The sequence below is a fragment of the Zootoca vivipara genome, chromosome 13, assembly GCF_963506605.1.
Source record: "Zootoca vivipara chromosome 13, rZooViv1.1, whole genome shotgun sequence".
Classification (NCBI taxonomy): Eukaryota; Metazoa; Chordata; class Lepidosauria; order Squamata; family Lacertidae; genus Zootoca; species Zootoca vivipara.
Window position 1 is genome coordinate 29,447,536 of NC_083288.1, and position 22,348 is coordinate 29,469,883.

The 22,348-nt window shown below is 41.7% G+C and overlaps 2 protein-coding genes across 2 annotated transcripts; one reads left to right on the forward strand and one right to left on the reverse strand.

Annotated features, from left to right (window-relative positions):
* Positions 1-1,620: 1,620 nt before the first annotated feature.
* On the reverse strand, positions 1,621-8,059 carry LOC118078909 (olfactory receptor 14A16-like). The gene is made up of 2 exons (XM_035102914.2): positions 8,050-8,059; positions 1,621-2,696 (listed from the first exon to the last, which is right to left on the reverse strand). Exons 1-2 carry the CDS (start codon positions 8,057-8,059, stop codon positions 1,621-1,623), a joined length of 1,086 nt encoding a protein of 361 aa, XP_034958805.2.
* A 12,356-nt stretch (positions 8,060-20,415) lies between these two features.
* Positions 20,416-21,369, forward strand: LOC118078908 (olfactory receptor 14A16-like). The gene has a single exon (XM_035102913.2). The coding sequence runs from the start codon at positions 20,416-20,418 to the stop codon at positions 21,367-21,369; it is 954 nt and encodes a 317-aa protein (XP_034958804.2).
* Positions 21,370-22,348: the final 979 nt, after the last annotated feature.

A 22,348-nucleotide genomic window follows, 5' to 3' on the forward strand; every position in this document is an offset into this window, starting at 1 on the left:
GTCAAAGGATTTTATCTCTGTATTATTATTGTCTGTATTTGCATTAGGATAAAGTAACTGCCTTTTGGTTCCAGAGGGTACAGCTACTATTGGTTCATCTAAGCTGCTGTATTTGGATCCTCTGTCTTATTGGTTCCCTCCAAAAGGCAGCACTGTGATTGCCTGATATTGTTCCCTCCAAAATGTATCCCCTTCTAGCTAGTTCCCTGTCCCTATAAATGTAGCCTTCCTGCCCTCACAGTCAGTCTTGTTCACTTTAATAAAGAGCTGTTACTAGAGAACTGTCTCCAGCATGTTATGTCAAGAGAGCTGAAATCACAAACCCCACGTCACAACAGGGCTTGAACCCACAACATGGTTGAAATATTATGCTGATATGCAGCAACGCCTCGGAGCCGTCGTGACTGCGGCCGTGCCTTGCCTTGCCCTCGCCCACCCTGTCACCCCCTCTTGCCTGCCCGACCCTCCCGTCCTCTCCAGCCAAGCAGGGTAGCCGCCGCCGTTGCCAGCCCCAGAAGCACAAGGTGGCCGCTGCCGCCACCACGATGTCGTCAGGCCAGCTGGCCCTGTAGCCCCGCCCACGTTCCCACTTTGTGGCCCCGCCCCTGAATGATCATGGCTTGCCCCCCCCCTAGTTTTGATCCTGGCTACGCCCTTGGGATGTGGTTATCTTTTATTAAGATTTTGTGAAATTATATCAGTGGCCGCTGTGTCAGACTCACCACTAAAGGTGGGAGGTGAGTTACATGACCAATTTCCTGGGTTTCTAAAAGATACAACACCTCCTAGTAACAACACTGGAGACATGTGTTTTAACTCTTTGTCAGTAAAAAACAGCCAGGTGTTCTACTTATTAGAAGGATGCCCTGGGTCCACCTATCTCCCACCAAAGGCTCAAAGTAATGAGGATGCACTTCTGCTAAAAAGATAGAATTTTATATATTTACATTCATTGAGGATTCAAACTTAATAGTCACTCTCTTAAGGCACAACACTTCATTTTAGAAAGGTTACGTATGTGGGTCGCAATAGTTTCAGGCAAAAATTCTTTACAGAGAACATTTAAGCCCCAGTTAGCATTCTTGTTTAAAACTAGTCTCAGGATAGACTATTTCCAACTAAATTGGATATTTGTGTCACTGCCTAGCAAGAATCTCACAGCCCCTTCTAGAGTTTTCCCCTTAGCTTCAGGGAAGCAAATTGAGTTGCCCTCTACAGCTAATCCCTAAATATAATCAGAACAGGCCCTTCTCACCCCAGGTTCCTAAACATGGGCTCATCCAAGATGTGAGAGGTTTTCTTCTTCTTTCACTGCTCCATTTCCCAAGAAAACCTACTTTTTAGCTTCAAATAGAAAGAAATGACAATCAACAGAAAAGCCTGATGAAAGCAGTGGCACAAGAGAAAGGGTTAGACATGCACTAAATGATGGACAGTCCCTCTCTAAATGTATGATTAACATGTCTTGTGATCAGAGATGCAAAAATTATTAATGATACATTTAAGCAGGAAGAACACAAGATGTCCTTCTGACACCCGGAAGATTTTGAGTCTGCATATCAAAATTTATCTGGAAGCTGTAACTGGTTGTGATATCTCTGTAGTTCGCTATGCTTATACCTACAGAGAGAAATGGAACCTTTTCAGGAAAAGCCTGGAAAAGATACTCATAGAAGAGTGCTTCACACCCAAGAGTTTTGATACAGCATTTTTAATCTCTTTATTTCTCATGCTGTAAATTATTGGATTGAACATGGGTGGTACAATGGTATATATCACAGTTATTGCGAAGTCACCATCAGATGGAGTTTTTGAAGGAGGCCTAAGGTAAGCAAAACATCCTGTGAAACTAAATAAGAAGAAGACAACAAGGTGAGGTATGCAAGTGGAGAAAGCCTTTTTCCTTCCCTGAACAGATGGAACATTCAGAACAACAGTAAAGATGTGCACATAAGTGACAACGATGAAGACAAAACATCCAAACACAAATGTTATGCTCACCAACAAGACTCCAATTTCTGTAAGGTATAAATTAGAGCAGGCAAGTGTAAGTAACTGTGGGATCTCACAGAAAAACTGATTGACAATGTTTGAGCAGAAAGGGGTTGCAAAAGTTGTACTAGTGTGCATGACTGCATTGAAAATTCCAGCAACCCACACACCAGCAACCATTTGTTTGCAGGCTGCCCTGTTCATCACCATTTCATATTGTAATGGATTGCAAACGGCAACATAGCGATCATATGCCATGACTGTAAGAAGGGCAGTATCGGATGATAAAAAGAAAAATAATAAAAGCACTTGAGCAACACATCCAGCATAAGATATGTGTCTGATATTCATGAGAGAATTGGCCATGGATTTGGGGATGGTGACTGAAACAGCCCCTAGGTCCAGTATGGCCAAGTTCATCAGAAAGAAGTACATGGGGGTGTGAAGGTGGTGGTCAAAAGCTATGGCAGAGATGATGAGAAGATTCCCAAATACAATTGCCAGGTACAATACCAGGAAGAGAGAGAAGTGTAGAATCTGCAGTTCCCGTACAGCTGAAAACTCCAGGAGTAGAAATTCAGGGACAGAGGATTCATTGCCTATCTTTGCATTCATCATTAAAATGATTGCTGCTTCTAAAAGAAAACAGGAAGACACACACAGATTTAAGTCCTCTTCTGATAACAAATATTTGTTATCTAATACTGATTTGGGTGTGGTTTTTGTGGGATGTAGATTTAAAAGAAAGAAGTGAACAAAATAGTGTAATAATAAATCTTCATCTAAAGGAGAACTTAGCTTTAAACTCCATATAGATAACACACCATTATCTTAAAATAAGTTACTGCTAAGTATTATTTTTTTCTTCTGGGAATTATAGAACTCTACCCAAACAGTATAGAAATTTATTCATGCATGCTACTACAGTGGCAAGAAAGTTATTTGCCCAAAAATGGAAAGAAGAAGAAGAATCGGTGAAGGAAGAATGGATACAAAAACTTATCGACTATGCAGAAATTGCAAAACTTACTGGGAGTGGGGGAGAGAAATCAAGATAACAAACATTTTATTTTAAAAAATGGAAATGCTTTATTGAATATTTATGAACAAATTGTAAACAGGATTATTGTCATAAATTGCAGTTTCAATTGTATATAATTAAAGTAGATCAATGTAGATCAATTTTTTGTGTTAATTTATATTGCAATGGCCATCACAACTTAGGTCCAGGAGACCTTAACAGCTTGATTCCTAATATCCCTGTTTCATCAGTGAGGTCTTTGAATGAGTCACTGGTAGTGGTTCCACATGACTCAGAAACATAATTCCTACTTCCCAGGAGGCATGCATTCAGTATTCTGGGTCCGATGCTTTGCAACTCCTCACATAGGTTTTTAATCTTTGCTGTAAGTTTTTAACCTTAATGTACACTGTGCACAGACCACAGTCTTATGAATGTACAAATGTATAGGCTCTTGGAGAGAAGCTTACAGCTGCTTCACTTCTTCCCAGATCTTTTTGCTGTCACAGAATGCTAAACCTAGCAAAGTGCTAAAGCTCTCTCCTCACTCACTAGGAGCTTCAATGAATGTTTGTTCTTGGTTGCAGCTCATGGCTGGTGAGGACAGAGGCTAACCAGTAGTCCTGGTTTGGATGATGTGCTCAGTCAAATCCGGGTATAGTTTAAGATGACAGTAAAAAGGTGCATGATGGAGCAAAGCTACTGTAATCTTCTTTCCAGTCGGTTGAACATTTGTGCAGTCTCACTGAGTTAAGCTTTGGCTTAGCTTGTCATGGAAACCAGGTCATTTCTATGTGCATAGGTTTCAGGAGAGACCACATAACAAGCAGGATTTCACATTCTACACAATACACAATAGTAGTATTGTTTGTATTTAACCCTCCAAAAACTACACAGTTATCACTAATGTTATAAAACATCTTACTCTTTTCCTTTAAATAAACTTCCAGATGCAATTTCTTTATCACTTTAAGATGTTCTGTATTCTTCTAGCCACTCATGGACCTTTTTAAAAAATATAATAATTATAATAAATATAAATAATATAATAATAATAATAAGTAAATCAATCACCTGCATTGTCTTCTGTGAAAGTTAACAAGTTTCTCTACTCTTGCAGAATGAAGATTTTACCATGGGGTGGAAATTTATTATAATTGTTATAGTTATGTTCCTGGGAGTTTGGTCTCAAGAGCCTCAAACAAATCAGCAATTGTGTTCCTTTGTTGCTTGGACTCAGGAGTCCCACAAAAAAACAGCAGCAGTGTTTGTTAAGCCTTGGTCCCAGGAGTCCAACACAAATCAATCAAAGTATGTAAACTTCCACCTTTAAAAAAACATTGCTCATGAAAATATTTAAGCTAGAATAAACCACCAACACTTAGATCTCTTTATATTCCTGTTTCTTAAAAAACCACATATATATATATATATATATATATATATATATATATATATATATATATATATATAATGAAACTGCGTTCTACACTTTTCTCCGCAACCGCTTGACCGATCGTCCTGAAATTTTGACACAACGATCCAGGCCACTCCCCGAGCATTGTTGGGGGCAAAAATCCCTCAAATCACACACCTGGGCAGGTACAGACCTGGATTTCCACCAAGTCAAACAGCGTTATACCCTCCTCCACCCCTCCCTTCCTGTGAAATCTAAGCCACACCGACAAACCAAATGTCATCATCAACCAAGCAACTGAAACCACCAAGTCAGCCATCATCACAGGCCGCAGCACGGCCTCTGTTTTATGTAGGCTCCTGACAGGCCTGGGGGGGGGAATAACCCACAGCAACGCACTTTACTTTACCATTTAGCACCACTACCCCGCCCCAAAAAAAACCTACCAAAAAACCAACATTGCCAAGTGGAGGTCGGGGCCTGCCGGGGGGGGGGGGCTGGCACAGAGCGCAGCACGGCCTTTGATTTATGTAGGCCCCTGCACGGCAAGGGGTTTATACTTTACTATTTAGCATCACTACACCCCCCAAATCCACAAGACAAAAATGAATACCATCCTTCAAAACGTCATGAGATATGCCGGTCATGGAGGGGGGGGCAAACTGAAAAGATCATGGATCGGGACACGTGGGGGCAGTCACAGGGATTAGCCACAAAAACGTGCCACACCCACAAACCCCGCCTCCACCACGAGATCCTGTAAAACAGGAGGCCTTGCAACCACCAAAACAGCTATTCCACCCCAAGCCCAAAGCCTCTCCCGGCGGCTGCATTAATAAACGCCTGGCAGCATTAGGCAGTCGTTCATCATTTCTCCTAACACGCACTTGAGGACACAGCGAGGGTTTTTCGTTTTATAATTTAGTGGGCGTTGTCACATGCGAGGCTCCGGCGGCCATTTTAAGTAAGGGCAGTCGTGCCCCTTTTAACCTAGGCTTTACCGTGCTTCTCCAAAAATAAGACACTGTCTTATATTTATTATTCCTAAAATAACCCCACATTGGCTTATTTTCAGGGGATGTCTTATTTTTTATTATGCGTCCAGCCTTGCCTCTTCCTTGGGGCCCTCCAGAACTCCGCCTCTCACTATGTCTTAGTTTCGGGGTACGGCTTATATTGCGCAAATGCTTAGAAATCCTGCTATGGCTTATTTTATGGGTATGTCTTATTTTAGGAGAAACAACTGATTGAAATCCTCTGTGTCTTTTTTTAAAAACAACAACAACAACCATGCACTTTCTCTACCCAGATATTTGCAGTGGCCACCCCCCACCCCATTTACAATTCCCTACCTTCCCATTGCCACTTCCTGGGTTTTTTATGGAACTGAACAACTCAAGTGCTTCAGAACGCGCCTTCTGTTGCCAGGCCCTTACAGGGCCCAGGCCAGGTAGATAATGTGGCCCTGTTTTTAACCCTTTTGTTACTTTTTCATTTTAAAGATTGTGAATATGCTGACCGAGGCCCCCTTTAGATTTGGAGGCCCACGCCAAGTGGCCCATATGACCCCCCTCCTTCTGTCTGGGCCTGTCTGTTGCTACGGGGCTATGGGGCTTCACTATTTGACCCACCCCTGGTTGGGATTCTTTAAGTAGTTCTCTGGGTCCCAGGGCGCATCATCACCCCCGATAGAAATGTTCATGATGCGTGCGCAGGGGCCAATGTATGGAGATACAGGGGGGAGGGGACAACAGAGGGCTCAGACAAAAGTAAATACTGTACTTGGAAATGGAACCCAGAAACTGACAGCTCCTTCTCCAAGGCTGGGGGCCAACGTAGGAAGATACCGGGGGTAGGGGCCAACACTCTCCAGGGACAACAGAGGGTTCAGACAAAAGTGCATGCTAGGAAATAGAACCCAGAACCCAACAGTTCCTTTTCTAAGGGTGGGGGCCAAGGTATGGAGATACAGCGGGGAGGGGCCAACACTCCCCAGGGACAACAGAGGGAAGGGTATCCTACGGAAACACAGGCATGAGCCGGGGTGGAGGGGGAGGGGCAGGATATGTCATGGATCGGGACAGGGTGGGGTGGGGGATCACAGGAAAGAACCACAGCAACGCGTGGCCGGGTCAGCTAGTTATTTAATACTATTAATAGTGATGGTGTTCATGCCATATAAGTCTTTCTGGAACCTTCTTGTTTCAACTGGACCTTCTCAGACTCATTTCTGATAGTTGTGTGGGGTATAACTAGCTCAGTGTTCCCCACATAATTTCCCCCTACCCACTGTGTTCTCCCATTTAGGATATCTGGAGGTGATGCTGTTATTGCATTGTTCATCTGAGGTCAGGCGAGCTTCCCTGCTCTATGGATGTGGCCCTGTAACTTTGTAATGCCAAATAAGGATCTGTTTTGAGTCTCCTCAGCAAATATTTTATACAATAATTTTCACTTCACTTTCTGCCAGTCCACTAGTGGGACTTTTTGAAACTAGAAGTAACATGAAAAAAAATTCTCAAGTATCTTTGATGCAGGGGGGGGGGATAGCTCTCAAGTGTGACTATTTCAGGATACTTTTGATTGAGATAGCACAATGGTTATTTCTCCAAGCACATTATAACTGGATTCCCTGTAAAAAAATTTAAGCTAGAACAAATCATAGACACTTACATTGGCAAATATGTGAAACTATTTATTCACAGTGTTTCAAACCTTACAGCAAGCAAGTCTCGATCCATCGGCAGTACAAAAAATAAAGAAGTAAAAGTGTTCTCAAAAATTGACTCGAAAAGAATAGAACTTCATTTCCTTGGAAAAAGGAACATGCAATATTTTTGTTAGCAAAGACGTATACTGTAAAGATTCAGGTCTTTTACAGCTGAGAGCCATACTGCAGCTTTAGCCTGTTCCGGGAAGCAGCACCTAGAGAGAAACAAGAGGGAAGGGGCAATAGCAGCTAGGAGCCTGCTAACTCCAACCATACTTGCAACTTGATCTCAGGGCTCAGGTTAAACCTTTCATGCACACAAGTGTAAATCAGTAGCTGTATATCATAGTAAATTTGAGTAAGCATAGCTGACTAACACAGGCGTCGGCAACGTTTTCCGGCCATGGGCCGGATCATTCCCATGGACGATTGTCCATGGGCTGGACATACGAAGAAGCAATTTCCAGTGCCATGCTGCCCATGTCCGGGGCTCCGGAAGTTGCTTCTGTGCATGTCCAGAAGCCGAAAATTGTGTCTGGGCATGTGCAGAAGCGATTTCCAGCAACCCCTTTGCCAAAAAAAATCGGTTATCAAAACGGCATGGGCCGACTTAGAGGCTTTTTTAGAACCCCTTGAGTCCTCTCATCCAACTGTGCCTATTGTAATTGGAGGAGACTTCAATGCTCGAATGGGACCAGATGACGTTCCAAGTGGGTCACAACATCGAGAGTGACCATCTTCCTTTAATCTTAGTGCTTGATGGCCAGCCTTTTGGGAATCATACTCCCAAACTACAATATATCCCCACAGTGAATTTGGGTACTCCGGCCCCCAAAAGAATTAAATGGTCCCCTAAGCTGAACACAGATTTAAGCCTTCTTCTTCACTCAGTGGACCTGAGGAACATACACTCCGCCATTGTCTCGGCCAACTCAGCGCCAAAGGCCCTAGAGCTTTTTAAAATACTCTCAGACAAGCTGAAAATACATCTATCATCTGAGACACAGAACTCAGCCACTAGAAGGGACACAGACCGAGCAAGCTGGTTTGATGCAGAGTGTAAACAAACGAGGAAGCTTGTGAGAATGACTTACCGTAAATATAGGAATACGGGGGCTTCCTCCTATTTTTCCGCATTCATATCCGTCAGACGGAACTACAAACAGCTATTAAAGATGAGAAAAACTAAATGCAGATTGAATTGCATGGCAAAGCCTAGTTAAGGCCTCTCATGAGAAAGACCCATCATGCTTTTGATGCACAATTTCCTGCTTAATGAATCAGGAGTGTAATGGTCCCATCTGCACTGTAGAACCTCACGCGTGGGCCCGATATTTCCAATCACTATTCCATGACGAGGAAGCCAAGACTAACATGCTAAGTGTTCAACTTGAGGCTCTACCGCAATGGCCACCAGTATCTAAAGAGGAGATTGAGAACCTGATCGCTCAGCTAAGGAATAACAAGGCCCCTGGCATTGACTATATCCCAGCAGAATTCTTGAAGACCAATGCCAGGTGGTGGGCTCCACTGCTGGCGAAACTCTTCTTTCTCATTGACTCTACAGGTCTTTTCCCCAAAGGATGGGCAGAGGCGATAATCATCCCAATATACAAAAACGGTCCCACATCGAACCTAGCAAGTTATAGACCAATCAGCCTTCTCCCTATTCCCAGCAAACTATACACAAAACATATTTCCTTCAAACTAAGCAGCTGGATGGAAGAGGAGGCTAATTTGGCCAAGGAGCAAGCGGGCTTCAGGCAGGGCAGAACTACTATAGACCACTGCTTTGTCCTGGCCCACCTCACGGGGTTTATATGCAGCCTTTATAGATCTCAAGGCTGCTTTCGACTCTATTTCCCGAGTCAGACTCTGGGCCAAATTGAACACTTCCACTATAGATAAAAGACTACTTTTCTTGATCAATGGCCTATATAAAGAAACCACGTTGTATGTTAGATCTTCCACAAATGGCCATCTCACAGGGCCTATATGCGCCGCTAGAGGAGTTAAGCAAGGATGTATTCTGGCCCCAGCCTTATTCAATCTATACATCAACGATATGGTCAAAATCTTAACAGCGCCGGAATTCCATGCCCCCAGGTTGGCTACCAAACCAATTTCAGTTCTTCTATATGCTGACATGGGCGTACCCAGGATCAAAACTAGGGGGGGCAAGGGGAGGGGCCAAGGCACGGAAGGGGAGGGGCCACAAAGTGGGCGGGAACAGCGAACTCGCGCTCCGCCGGGCTGTGCCCCTCCCTAGCAGCCGGGCTGGTGGGCGGAGGCGGAGCCCAGCCCAGCGGAGCGCGAGTTCAGCGTTCCTGCCCGCCGCGCCACGCTCTCTGGTTCCCCGCCGCGCTTGGCCTTGCCAGAGGGCGCGACGGGGAGCTGGAGGGAGGGCGCAGCGCGGCGGGCGAGAACGGCGAACTCGCGCTCCGCCGGGCTGTGCCCCTCCCTAGCAGCAGGGCTGGTGGGCGGAGGCGGAGCCCAGCCCAGCGGAGCGCGAGTTCAGCGTTCCCGCCCGCCGCGCCGCGCTCTCTGGTTCCCCGCCGCGCTTGGCCTTGCCTGAGGGCGCGCCGGGGAGCTGGAGGGAGGGTGCGGCGCGGTGCGGCGGGAATGGCGAACTCGCGCTCCGCCGGGCTGTGCTCCGCCTCTGCCCACCAGCTCTGCTTCTAGAGTAGGGCAGCTGCCCTAACTTGCCGCATGGTGGGTACGCCCTTGTATGCTGACGATGCAGTCCTCCTGTCCAGAACAAAAATAGGCCTCAAAAGGCTGCTAGGAGAATTCTCAGGATATTGCAAGAGAGAGCAGTTGGTGGTAAACCATCAGAAAACCAAAGTTTTGGTCTTCACAAGGAAACACAGATTACATAGATGGAGCATGGACAATCACCTAATTGAGCAAGTTAAAGCTTTTAAATATCTGGGCATAGTCTTTCAGGCATCAGGACTCTGAGATGTACACCAAAAATGGGTCAAAGAAAAAGCCCAAAGCGTAAAGATGTTATCCCGCTTTTTTTACATGAAGGGCCGCAAATACATTCCAGCAGCCCTCAAAGTCTTTCAAGCCAAACCGCTGGCCCAGATACTCTATAGGGCCCAAATTTGGATGGGCAATCACTGCAGAATTCTCGAAACTCTTAAGACAGATTTTTGCAGTTCCACCATGTGTTCCAAATGCTGCCTTATGCCTGGAAGCAAGCCTGCCCTCTGTAGAAACCCAATCCTGGCAAAGAACACTGAATTACTGGCTCCGCTTAAATTTAAATCCGCCTGGCCTACTGCCTCTAATGCTACAGGACTCTCATTAAAGTGCGTGGTCCAAACTAGTCCTGCAGACTCCATCCACAACAGCTCCTTATGATGGGCCATACCAATGCAAAAAGGCTAAATGGACAGCACCTAAAGACCTGGAGCAACAGAACAACCTGGCCATCATAAAGAAATCCTGCCCTTGGTTTGCCTTCTTTTCCCCCTCCCAGCTGGAGCCCCTGTCACGCTATCTGTATAAATTAACCATCTCAAAATTCAAACGTGCTTTTACACTAGCCAGATTGGATGTGCTGCCCTCCGCCGTACTCGATGGCAGATTTCAAAAGATTCCAGCGAAAAAACGACTCTGTCCCTGTGAATCGGCAACACAGAAACAGTGGCTCACATCCTTCTGTCATGTCCCCTCTACAAAGACTTGTGGCTTGATCTCATTACACCCCTACTTCTAACTATCCCAGGCTGCCCAACTTATCAGATCAAAATGACCTGAGAACAACAAAAGTTGCCAGATTCATCGAGGGTGCACTGAGACTAAGGGCTACCTTTTAAACGATAATCATAGTCATATATTCTTTTATTCATGTTGTTTTTAATTCTGTTTTGGGTGTATTCTGTTGCTATGGCTGTTGGCTATGCAAATAAAGTTTATTGATTGCTTCTGTGCATGTCCAGAAGCCGAAAATTGTGTCTGGGCATGTGCAGAAGCGATTTCCGGCACCACTCAGCGAGTCCCTGCACTGTGCTGCGCCGGTTTAGCACAGCGCGCGAGGGACTTACTGAGCAGGTGGCTCGGTGACCGAGCGGCTCATTGCTCAGATAAACGGCCTCTGTGGGCCGCATCCAGCCCATAGGCCGGACGTTGCCGACCTATTGACTAGGAAGTAGTCACATCCCCAGCATGTAAACAAATCTGTTCCTAGTTTGGACCAAAATTCTACTGTTGCTTTCTAAATACCCATTGATACTTTATGTCATCCAGCGTGATATATTTGACTTATAGGGTAGCCTCTAACCTTTTAATCTATACCCCCATTCACTTGAGGCCAGTGTAAAATTTATCTGACTTTTTTCTTGCATTTCTCTATCTCAGTATGCTCTGTACTTTGTAAGTATCTGTGCCTACTGTGTTTTGGGTACTGCAAAGAGTGTCTCCTTTAACACAATTCCATTAACTACCATGAACTCTACTGTATAATGATTGTATGAATTTGACGTTCTGTGTGCTAAGATGTGTCAAGAGGTTGCCTGTATGATCACCTGAAGGGTGTCATCTTTACCCTCTCTCAGTTCAGTCCATACACTGGTAAGTTTTTAAATAGTCATTTGACTTGACATATGCCATCTCACAGACAATCTCTCAACTGTCTGTCAGCACGCCTCCTCCTACATGGCCTTCAATTCCATGACCCCTGCCTGTATATCTAGGTGTGGGCATCAACTATTTCTCTCTCTCTAATTTGTATTGGTTTTTGCACATGTTTTCGAAATATAACATCCCATTTTATACAATATAACAAGCCTTTGGCTATCACAGCCTACGAATTCCGTCAGCCTCGACAAATGGTTTTCTAACTTTCTTTCTGATTCTGCATTTTATTTTAATAGTTCTTGCTATGAAATCCAAATCCTAAACAAACTATTTCTTAGTCCCTTTTTTCAATAATTAATGTAATTCTCCTTACAAAACTTCTTGCAACCCTACAAGCGATGTCAATTGATTGCAATTGTCTTTCAAATATATCATAAATTTGTTCCAATCTTTCAGGAAAGTCTGGTCTTGCTGCTTCAGAATTTTCCCAGTTAATTTTGCCAACTTGGCAACCCCTGAGTGGAATAATGACTCAATACAACTTGCTATGGGATTAAAATTGGCCACAACTTTATTCAGATTCAGATGTAGGAAGACCTTGGTTCAGGCATTGGGCATTTATCCTTCCCAGTCCCCAGCCGGGGATCTGGGAGACTTCAGGGTTATCCAGAATGTGTGGGGATTGGGCTGGCTGTGGAGAACATATTGGGCTGGCTCAAGCAGAGAGCCCACTCCCCATTCGCCGCCGCTGGAGGGGAGAGCAATGACAACCTCTCGGCGTATGGCCTGCCTCCCCTCAAGACCCCTTTAATGGGGAACCCTGTTATCACTGCCGCAAAGGGGGTGTGTGGGTCACCGCTTCACGCCCCCCCCCCATTTAGGAAGGTAGACTAAGGATTCTGCCCAAGGCCTGAAACCGCCAAAGTTGTGACGTTTTGCTACAGGAAAGGCGAAACCTGCCAATTAAGGAAAATTCCTTTCTGGCCCTTCAACAGCGGCCTTGACATAACAGCGCCTGTGTACCTGTGGAGAAGAGGTTAATCTGCAAAAGAAGACTTAATTGAGGGAGTGGAGGGTGGGAGAAGCTCTGGAGCTGACTGACGCTTCCCAGGTAAGCTACACCTTCTGTTGTGTGGTCAGGGCAGTCCCTCCCCTTACCTGGCCAGTCCCCTGGCAACGTCTCCCCAGGAAGGATTGGGCGATTGACTGAGGTAGGCGGAGACCCCAGGTATCCTGCCTGGGGAGGGTGAAGCCAGTCCTGAACTACCAGGAGCCGCACTGGGACTCCTGTGTACGACCACTCAAAAGTCGCCCCCCATTTGATGTGGGGAGCAGTCATTACTTTCTTACATTCCCACCACATATGGTAAAAAGTACCTTCTTTTTCCTTAAATTTCCTTACATTTCCAGTATTTGTTATTTGTTTTGTACATTTTAGCTAATTTCACTGGTGTTATATACCATCTGTACATCATTTTCATTATATTTTCCTTTAAAGCACTGCAGGCTTATACAATGCCCATATAATGCAGACTCAAATTCATTTTTGTGTGTGTGTGTGTTAATTTCCAGTGCAATGCCCATCACACCTTGGGTCCAGGATACCTTAACAGCTTGATTCCTGATATCCCTGTTTCATCAGTGAGGTCTTTGACTTAGTCACTGGTAGTGGCTCCACATGGCTCAGACACATAGCTCATACTTCCCAGGAAGCATGTATACAATAATCTGGGACCAATGCTTTACAACTACCCTGTTTCTCATATTTTAAGACATACCCATAAAATAAGCCATAGCAGGATTTCTAAGCATTCAAGGAATATAAGACATACCCCGAAAATAAGACATAGTGATAGGCGCAGCAGCAATGCCAGCCGCGGCAGGAGGAGAAGGAAAAAAATAAGACATCCCTTGAAAATAAGCCATAGTGTGTTTTTTTGAGGAAAAAATAAATATAAGACATGTCTTATAATATGAGAAACGCGGTACTTCCTACTTGAGATCACAGAGGTTTCAACTGATTTAATCTTTGTTGTATTTTTTTAACCTTAATGTACACTGTCTTATGAATGTATAAATGTATAGGGTGTTGGAGAGAAGCTTACAGCTGCTTTGCTGCTCCCCAGATCTATTTGCTGTCACACTATGGTAAGACAAGACAAGACAAGACAAGACAAGCGAAGTGCTAAAGCCTTTTCCTCACTCACTAGGAGCTGTACTGAAGGTTTGTTCTTGTTTGCAGCTCATGGTTGGTTAGGAGAGGGGCTAACCACTAGTCCTGGTTTGGATTATGTGCTAAGTCAAAACCTGGTGTAGCTTCTGATGGCTGTACAACGGAACATGGAGTGGCAAAGCAATTGTAATCCTTTCTCCAGGACGTTGCACATTTATGCAGTCCCACTGGGCTAAAATTTGGCTTAGCTTGTGATGGAAACCAGGTCAGTGGTTTTTTTATGTGCAGTCTATATTAGGTTTCAGGAGAAACCTAAAACAAGCATAATTTCCCATTCTACACAATAGACTAAAGTACCGGTAGTATTGTCTGCATTTTGCTTTCCAAAAGCTATCTCAGTATCACTAATGTTATAAAAATATAAATATCTTACTCTTTTCCTTAATAAAAAAATAGATTTCCAGATGCAATTTCTTCATCACTTTAATTTTTTTTTAAAAAAACAAACTCTTTGTATACACTTGCAGAATGATGATTTTACTATGGGGTGAAAAAATATTACTGTTATTCTATTTATGTTCTTGGGGTTTTGGTCTCAAGAGCCCCAAACTAATTAGCAATTTTGTTCCTGGATGCTTGGACTCAGGCGTCCCCTGCACAAAACAACAATAGCCTTTTTAAAATACTTTGTCACAGGAGTCTATCACAAATGATGATGATGATGATGATAATAATAATAATAATAATAATAATAATATTCCTTGCAGCGGCACCTTAGAGACCAACTAAGTTTGTCATTGGTATGAGCTTTCATGTGCATGCACACTTCTTCAGATACACTGAAAAAGAAGTTACCAGATCCTTAGGGCCAAATAAATTATTGGTGTAAAATACTGTGCCTCATCGTGCATCCTTCAGCAAACAGTAATTAATTCAAAGGGTACCAACATGGGGAAGCATAAATTTCCCTGGAGCAAAGATTCTCAAGAGATTTTGCAACGACATCTTCGTTTGTATATTTGAGAACAATGAAATTCCTAAAATGGGGAATGTAACATGCTGATATGATATTGGTGTGCGTGTTTTGGATTTCTGTTGTCCATGAAACATTGCCGCTTCTTTTCATTTACACATTGTGTACATTTCAGTGGCAGAAATGAATGAATGAGACAACCTTTGCATACCAGGATTGGGTGGAAATACTCTGATGCGATATCACTCTTCTCCTGGTCATCTTCCCTTTCACAGATATTGAGGAGCAATTGGGGCAGAACTGGGCTGGCTAGGTTGAATCTATCTCCTCCTCAGCTCCCTTTATGTTCAACACTTTCTGGATTGATCCAGCAGGCTCTAGTAGGGAAATGGACAACATTTGTTTTGCACAGCATCATGGGACTGGTATGTTCTCCCAAGAGAGACCCTGAAATAGCAGAGGATGACATCACCTCCTTCACCTCCTCCTGGCAACCCATGTACCTTCAAATAAATATCACCATCAAGCACTTTGGCAGTCTAATCATCTGAGAGAAACAGCGGTGAGTATAATCCTTATTGATCATCTTAAAGAGGATGCTCAAGATTTCAATTTTGAAAAGATTGCAAAATGACTCATCCAGTACTTGGTTTAATGCTGAGATTAGCATAATATCAGAAAGTGGACTTTTTGTTTTTGTTTTTTCTTTAATAAAAAAAAAATCATTTCTTTTATCTATAGGAGAAGGCAACACTAATCTTGGAAAACACAGAGAAATGTTTCAACTGGAATATGGACAACATTTGCTTCCCAAAAAATGTGATAGTGGATTGAGTTAAGTGCTCCCATGATTCTCTCTTGTTCACAGCAACCATGATGGTAGGCAGATACTCTGGGATTCTTTGGCTTTTTTGACAATAGGAAGTTTTTAATGATTCAGTGTGCAGTCTTCATCTTCTCAGCTCATTAGATTTGCATATGACACAAATTAATTGGGAGATGCTTTCACCTGGGTTATCTTTTCCATTTTTTTAAAAAAAAATGAAATGATTTATAATATATGGTAATACAGTCACTAGAATAGAAATTACTTATCCAAATGGAATTAAAGGAAGTCCACCCCTTCTCTTCTTATCTTTTTTTAATAGGGTAGAACTTAATATGATTCTGCCTGCACATTGAGAAGTATAGCCATCTTTTGGTGTTTCCATGGGCCATGTTTCTAGAAATAAATAAAATAATGTTTTGGGGTGTTTTTTTCAATTCTCCTTGTAGGTTGTTGAAATCTTTGCTGTTTCAGTATTCTGGCAATCAGTCTTCATCCCTGGAACTTAAATCATTCAGGCTGATTCTTCATTGTTAGGTAATATGTGAATTGCTATGCTGTTGTTCAATTTTAAAAAAATGGAGAGCACCTTTCAAAGCACATACACTTGCATGATAGCTTTTTGTTATTTATTTCTGATGGAAAACCTCCAAATATTTGAGATCTGGCACTTTTTTTATTCCAATATACTAAAGAAAGCTTCCATTTCCATGTTTTACATTACTAAAGTATTTAGCAAGAAATAGAAAAGCCTCACTGAGAATACACATAATGCAATCTTTCCAAATTTCAACACTTTTGGTTTCTTTGTTTTATATGAAATTTCAGAGCAACTTTCTAGAATGGTGCTTCCTTTACCCCACCTAGTTAAATCAGTGTGATCTCTCTCTCTCTCCCTCTCTCCACCCCCCCTCTCTCTCTCCCCCTCTCTCCCCCTCTCCCTCCCTCTCTCTCTCTCTCCCTCTCTCTCTCCCTCTCTCTCTCTTCCAAATGTTACATGTTTCATAAAATGATTTATGTACATGTGATAGCACACTGGGAGATTGCTGTAAAAACTGCACCATTTGCCTCATGTGACATATGGCTTAGAAAGTATGTTTATGCACCCAGTCTCTGTTGCCTTTCCCTCAGTCTTTGAGGGTGGAGAAATCATATTAGCTGAAAACATGTGAATGCACATACTATCCCCATTAGGCTTAATGTCGTATCAGGATGAAAAAACACATTGCGTGTTGAGGTCACAAGACATCCCCCCTCCCCAATAACTCACACAACACACAGCAATTTAAGTTTAAGGTTTTCGACCACAACTTTATTTAAATCCAACCAAAAGTGAGTGGTTGCTTAGGCATTGGTTAATCCATCTGTCCCCCGCCCTAGGGACAGATTCACACAGACTTCCGCTAGCCATCTAGGTAAGTCAGTAGGTAAACACCCCAAGCGAGATTATGTAGCTGGGAGTCAGGCACTCTCCCCTCCCCGAAATGCTCCCTGAGGCTCTTGCTCTTGTAAGGCCCTAGCCCCTTGCGGGGTACAGACGAGAGCCCGTTGAGCCACAGGATTCCTTTAACGGAATACCTCTATAAGCAGCAGCAATTTTTTGAGGGGTAGGCCCAGCCTTTCCATACCCCTCCACCAACCAATTTTTAAACCAATGCCTAACCGCCAACCTTACAATTTGTGACGATTTGCTACACAGTAGGTAAAAACCAAATGGCCACAGCCAATCAGCCAAATGGACAAAATTCCTACCGGGCCCCTACCCCAAAGCAGATGACCCCATGACAGGCATAGCAATGTGAATAGCAAAAGACCCTTAAAAAAGAGGTGGGTGGGCGGGAGATCCATTGCACTTGGCAAAAGTGAAACCGTAAGCTGCACACAGGGGTTTTATTGGCTAAGGCTATCAATCAAAACTTGCAACATACTTTTTACCCCAGCAACAAAAATGCCCCAATCACCAGACCTTCTAGATTAATCTGCCCAACAACCACAGGGGATGTCTTGTTAACCCTTCCGCAACTCGTGCTCTCCATGATTGGAGAACCCATTTTAGCAATTGATATTGTGCTTACATGGTTCTTTCATCACAATAAAAGCTAATATTACAGTTGTCTTATTTCATTTCACCAAATATTACCCTTCCTCCCCCTCCCCCTCTGCTTCCCCTTTCCCCTTGACTTCTCAACCTAATCTGAACTTTTCCTTTTGTTGTTCTATGGTGGTTATATTCTACATACCTTACTCTAACATATATCATTATTTCATATTATTTGTAACATACATTGTGTTTTCTGCTGTCATCTATTCCTTCCAATCCTTTCACTCCGCACTTAATACTTCACCATATATAAAACTGAACCTTAATTATTGGAGATAAGGTTGGAGTTCACTACTTTAGTTTTTATATAATCTGTAAATACTTTCCAATTGTTTTCTATTTCTTCCTTCTTAATACCTTTAATTTCCTCATGTTTTTTTGGCCAAATTGTAATAATTAAATAATTTATCTTGCCATTCTTCTTTTGTCGGGACGTGAATAGCCTTCCAATTTTTTGCTATTAATGTTCTTGCGGCAGTTACCGCGTAGCTTAGACAGCATCTATCTCTAGGATTGACCTCTTCCAGCATCATTCCTAAAAGAAGTAGTTTGGGACATTTCTTAATTGGATATCTCAACATTTTCTTTATTTCATTATAAATTGTTTCCCAGAACCTTTTAATTTGTTTACAGTGCCACCACATATGTATGTGGGTTCCTACTTCCTGATTGCATCTCCAACAGATGTTACTTAGTCCTGGGTAGATCTTAGCCATTTTCCTTGGTGTTAGATACCACCTATTTTGCATCTTCATTAAGTTTTCCTTTATATCATAACATGGTGTGAATTTTAGGTCTCTCTTCCATAGCCTTTCCCATTCTTTCATTGTTATGGGTTTCCCCAAGTCTTGAGACCATTTAATCATATAGTCTTTTGTTAACTCCTCCTCCGTTTTCCACTTCAATATAATTTGATATAATTTTTTTTATAAATTTGTCTTTGTTTATCAATAAGATCTCTTCTAATTTGGATGTTTCTTTATCAAAGCCAATTTGTTTATCAATTTGTAATCTTTGGTTCACTTGAAAATATTGTAGCCAGGTGGTAAAATGTCCTTTTACTTCTGCGTAATCCTTTAGCTGCCAATTTCCCTCTTTATTTTCTATTAATTGTCTATATGTGGGCCAATTTTGTTTCCATGTTTTTCCTCCTTACCGCCACTATCTCGAGGGGAGAGAGCCACCAGGGTATTTTTGGCTCAAAGTATCTTTTGTATTTTTGCCATATGAGATATAATGATTTCCTAATAACGTTAAGCTGGAAACTACTCCTTTTTCCAATTTTCTCCCTCAGCAAATATTGATGCCACCCAGAGGCCAATCCTAGTCCTTCTAGATCTAATAGATGACTGTTGAGTCAGTCAACAAAACCTTGTCTTCTGTTTTCTTCCTTGTCTTCCTTTTCTTTCTTTTTTTCTTTCCTTTTTATTTTTCTTCTCTTCTCCTACTTTTTTTTCTTTTTAATCTGTTCTATAACCTATTTTCTTTCTTTATTCTTTCCTCTCTAAACTTTTATTTTCCCATCTCGAAGATTAGATATGTTTCTATGGATTTTGAACTAAGAAGGAAAAAACTGAATACATTATAAAATATAAGCTTTTTAGATACGTGGGATGTGGGTATGGTATGTATGTGCATGTATTGTATGTGGGTAAGGTATGTTCGTGTGTGTATAAATCTTTGTCCATTCTATGAGTGATATATGGTTTAATAGGTTTGTATGTAAATGTACCATTTTTGTATTTTATTTTTTTGTACAATAAAGATTTATTTAAAAAAAAGATCAGTGTCTTTTGATGCTATCCAGTCTTTGAGCCACCATAATACCGCCGCATCATGGTATGCTTCGAGGTCACGCATTCCATATCCTCCTCTGTGTATACTGTCTATCATAATATTGTATTTGACTCTTGGTCTTTTTCCATTCCAAATGAATTTGGTTAAGTCTCTCTTCCACTCTTTAAATATGTTTTTTTTACCCAGTATTGGCAAATTTTGGAATAGGTGGATCATCCTTGGGACTACACACATCTTCACTAATGATATCCTTCCCAATAAGGATAGTTTCAATTTGTCCCAAACTACAAGGTTTGCCTTATTTTTTTTCCAAATTGCCTTGTAATTCTCTTGAATTAAGTCAACCCCCTTAATGGTGGTTTGAATGCCCAAATACTTTATTTTTTTCACTATTTTCAATCCCGTTTTTTCCTGCAATATTGTTTTTCTGCTTCATCCAGGTTCTTTACCAGCATATGCGATTTCTCATAATTAATTTTCAGACCAGCTAAGTTTCCATATTCTTTTATCTTTTCCAGTGCTTTGGGATTGCCCTCGATAGGGTCTTCCGTGGTGATAATATTATCTGCAAAAGCTTTTGTTTTGAATTTTTTCTTACCAATAATTATTCCTTTAATTTTTTCTTCTTCTCTGATATTTTTAAATAGGATTTCCAAGATAATTATAAAAAGGATTGGGGACAAGGGGCACCCTTGTCTGGTGCCTATCGTGATGTTTATTTTGTTTGATAATTTCCCATTTATTAAAAATTTTGCTCAAATTTGTTCAAAAATTTGTAAGCTCCACTAACTCAAAACTATTTAACTTCTATTTCCAGAATGACAGAAATGAGAGAAATGGCTAACCAATCTACGCCAACAGAGTTCCTTCTCATGGGTTTTGCTGAAACCCGTGATTTGCAGATTTTGCATTCTGCAATGTTTCTCTTTATTTACTTAACAGCTTTAGTGGGAAATTCTCTCATCATCACAGCTGTGGCCCTAGATCACCACCTTCACAGCCCAATGTACTTCTTTTTAATCAACCTGTCATTGTTTGATGTCTGTTCCATCTCCACTACTGTACCCAAATCCATCGCCATTTCATTGACAAACAACAACATGATTTCTTTTGCTGGATGTGTGACACAGGTCTTCTTAGTGATCACATTTGTTGGTGGTGAGCTTGCCTTGCTCACTGTTATGGCTTATGACCGTTTTGTAGCCATCTGTCGTCCACTACAATATACCTTAATCATGAATTGGGATGCTTGTATCCAATTGGCAGCTACTTGCTGGATAGGCACCCTGATCCATGCGGTACTGGAAACCAGTTTTACTTTCATACTAAATTTCTGTGGGACCAATATCATTGGGCAATATTTTTGTGACATTCCTCAATTGCAAAAGATTTCTTGCAGTGATACAAAAGTGAATCAAATTCTAATTCTTGTACTTGGTTTTTTTCTGGACTCTTTCTTTTTTACCTTCATCTTTACTTCCTATGGCTACATATTTTCTGCTGTGCTGAGGATCCCATCTGTCCAAGGCAGATATAAAGCTTTCTCTACCTGCACTCCTCACCTGACTGTCTTTTCTTTATTCATCATCACAGCTGTGTTTTCATACATGAGACCAAAAACACTTTCTTCCCCCACTGTGGACTTGGTTTCTGCTGTATTATATACAGTTTTACCACCGGTTCTTAATCCCATTATTTATAGTCTCAGGAACAAGGACATCCAACTGGCAGTGTGGAAAATACCCAGAAAACTGAAACATCTCTTTGCATGATTCATCATTTCCAGATTTTTGGAAAATTCATGGAGAAACTAAATGTTCATATTAGGTACATAATGATTAGGTACATAACATAGAAACACTAAATGTATACCTGAGGTTAAACATACGAAATTAGCTGTATTTCTTTTTTGCACCTTTGAAATAGAAGATTTCATAATAATAACTATTCATCATATTACAAGGCTCCTTGCCATTTTCACAGATTTAGTGGCTGAGCATATGTTGATCTTGTTGTTTCTTCAGTTACGGGCTTAGATTGCTGCTGCTACAGTGTTGCAGAAAATATCTTAATTGTATCTTAGATAACATGTAGACATTTTTGAAAGATGTTTTTGTGCTGCTACTTATGAATCTGACTCTCTTAAAATTGAAGGCATTTCTACTTTCTTGTTAAATGTAGTGGATGTATAATGGAGGGTGCTGTATTTTAACAATGCAGATAATGAATAGTTGTTAGGTGTAACCTGTTCCCCTTACAAAGCTACAATACTCAGATTTCCTGAGGAGAAGGTTGAATGTTAAAGCACATTGGGAATGCAGAGGTGGGAGTGGAAGGAACAGAAGAATCTCTGATTCTCCATCTGCTATATATGTGTATGTGTGTGGAATGAATCCTTGAACACGGTTTAGGATGAATAAAAATAAAAATCCCTCAGCATGGTGGTAGAATGAATTTAAAAAAGATGTGACAAAAAAGAATTTGCATAAAAAATTCTTATAAAAAAGCAACACCCCCACATACCAGACAATGGAATACAATTTTGCATCCCTTATCAGTTCTTTCACATTCAGCTGCTTTCTTTGCAACAAAGTACAAGCAAAATAAATACAAAAGGACCAAATAAATACGCCGCATTTCATTGTATCTCACTGGGCATCCGCTACCTAAAATAAATTAAATTCAAATGGCTACATTTTGTTTGTAATTTTATATCCAAATTCGACTTTTCACTTGAAACATTGTGTAAAT

Bases quoted from the DNA above. Each gene is read 5' to 3' on its own strand.
- LOC118078908 (XM_035102913.2), top strand. From the start codon at position 20,416: ATGACAGAAATGAGAGAAATGGCTAACCAATCTACGCCAACAGAGTTC.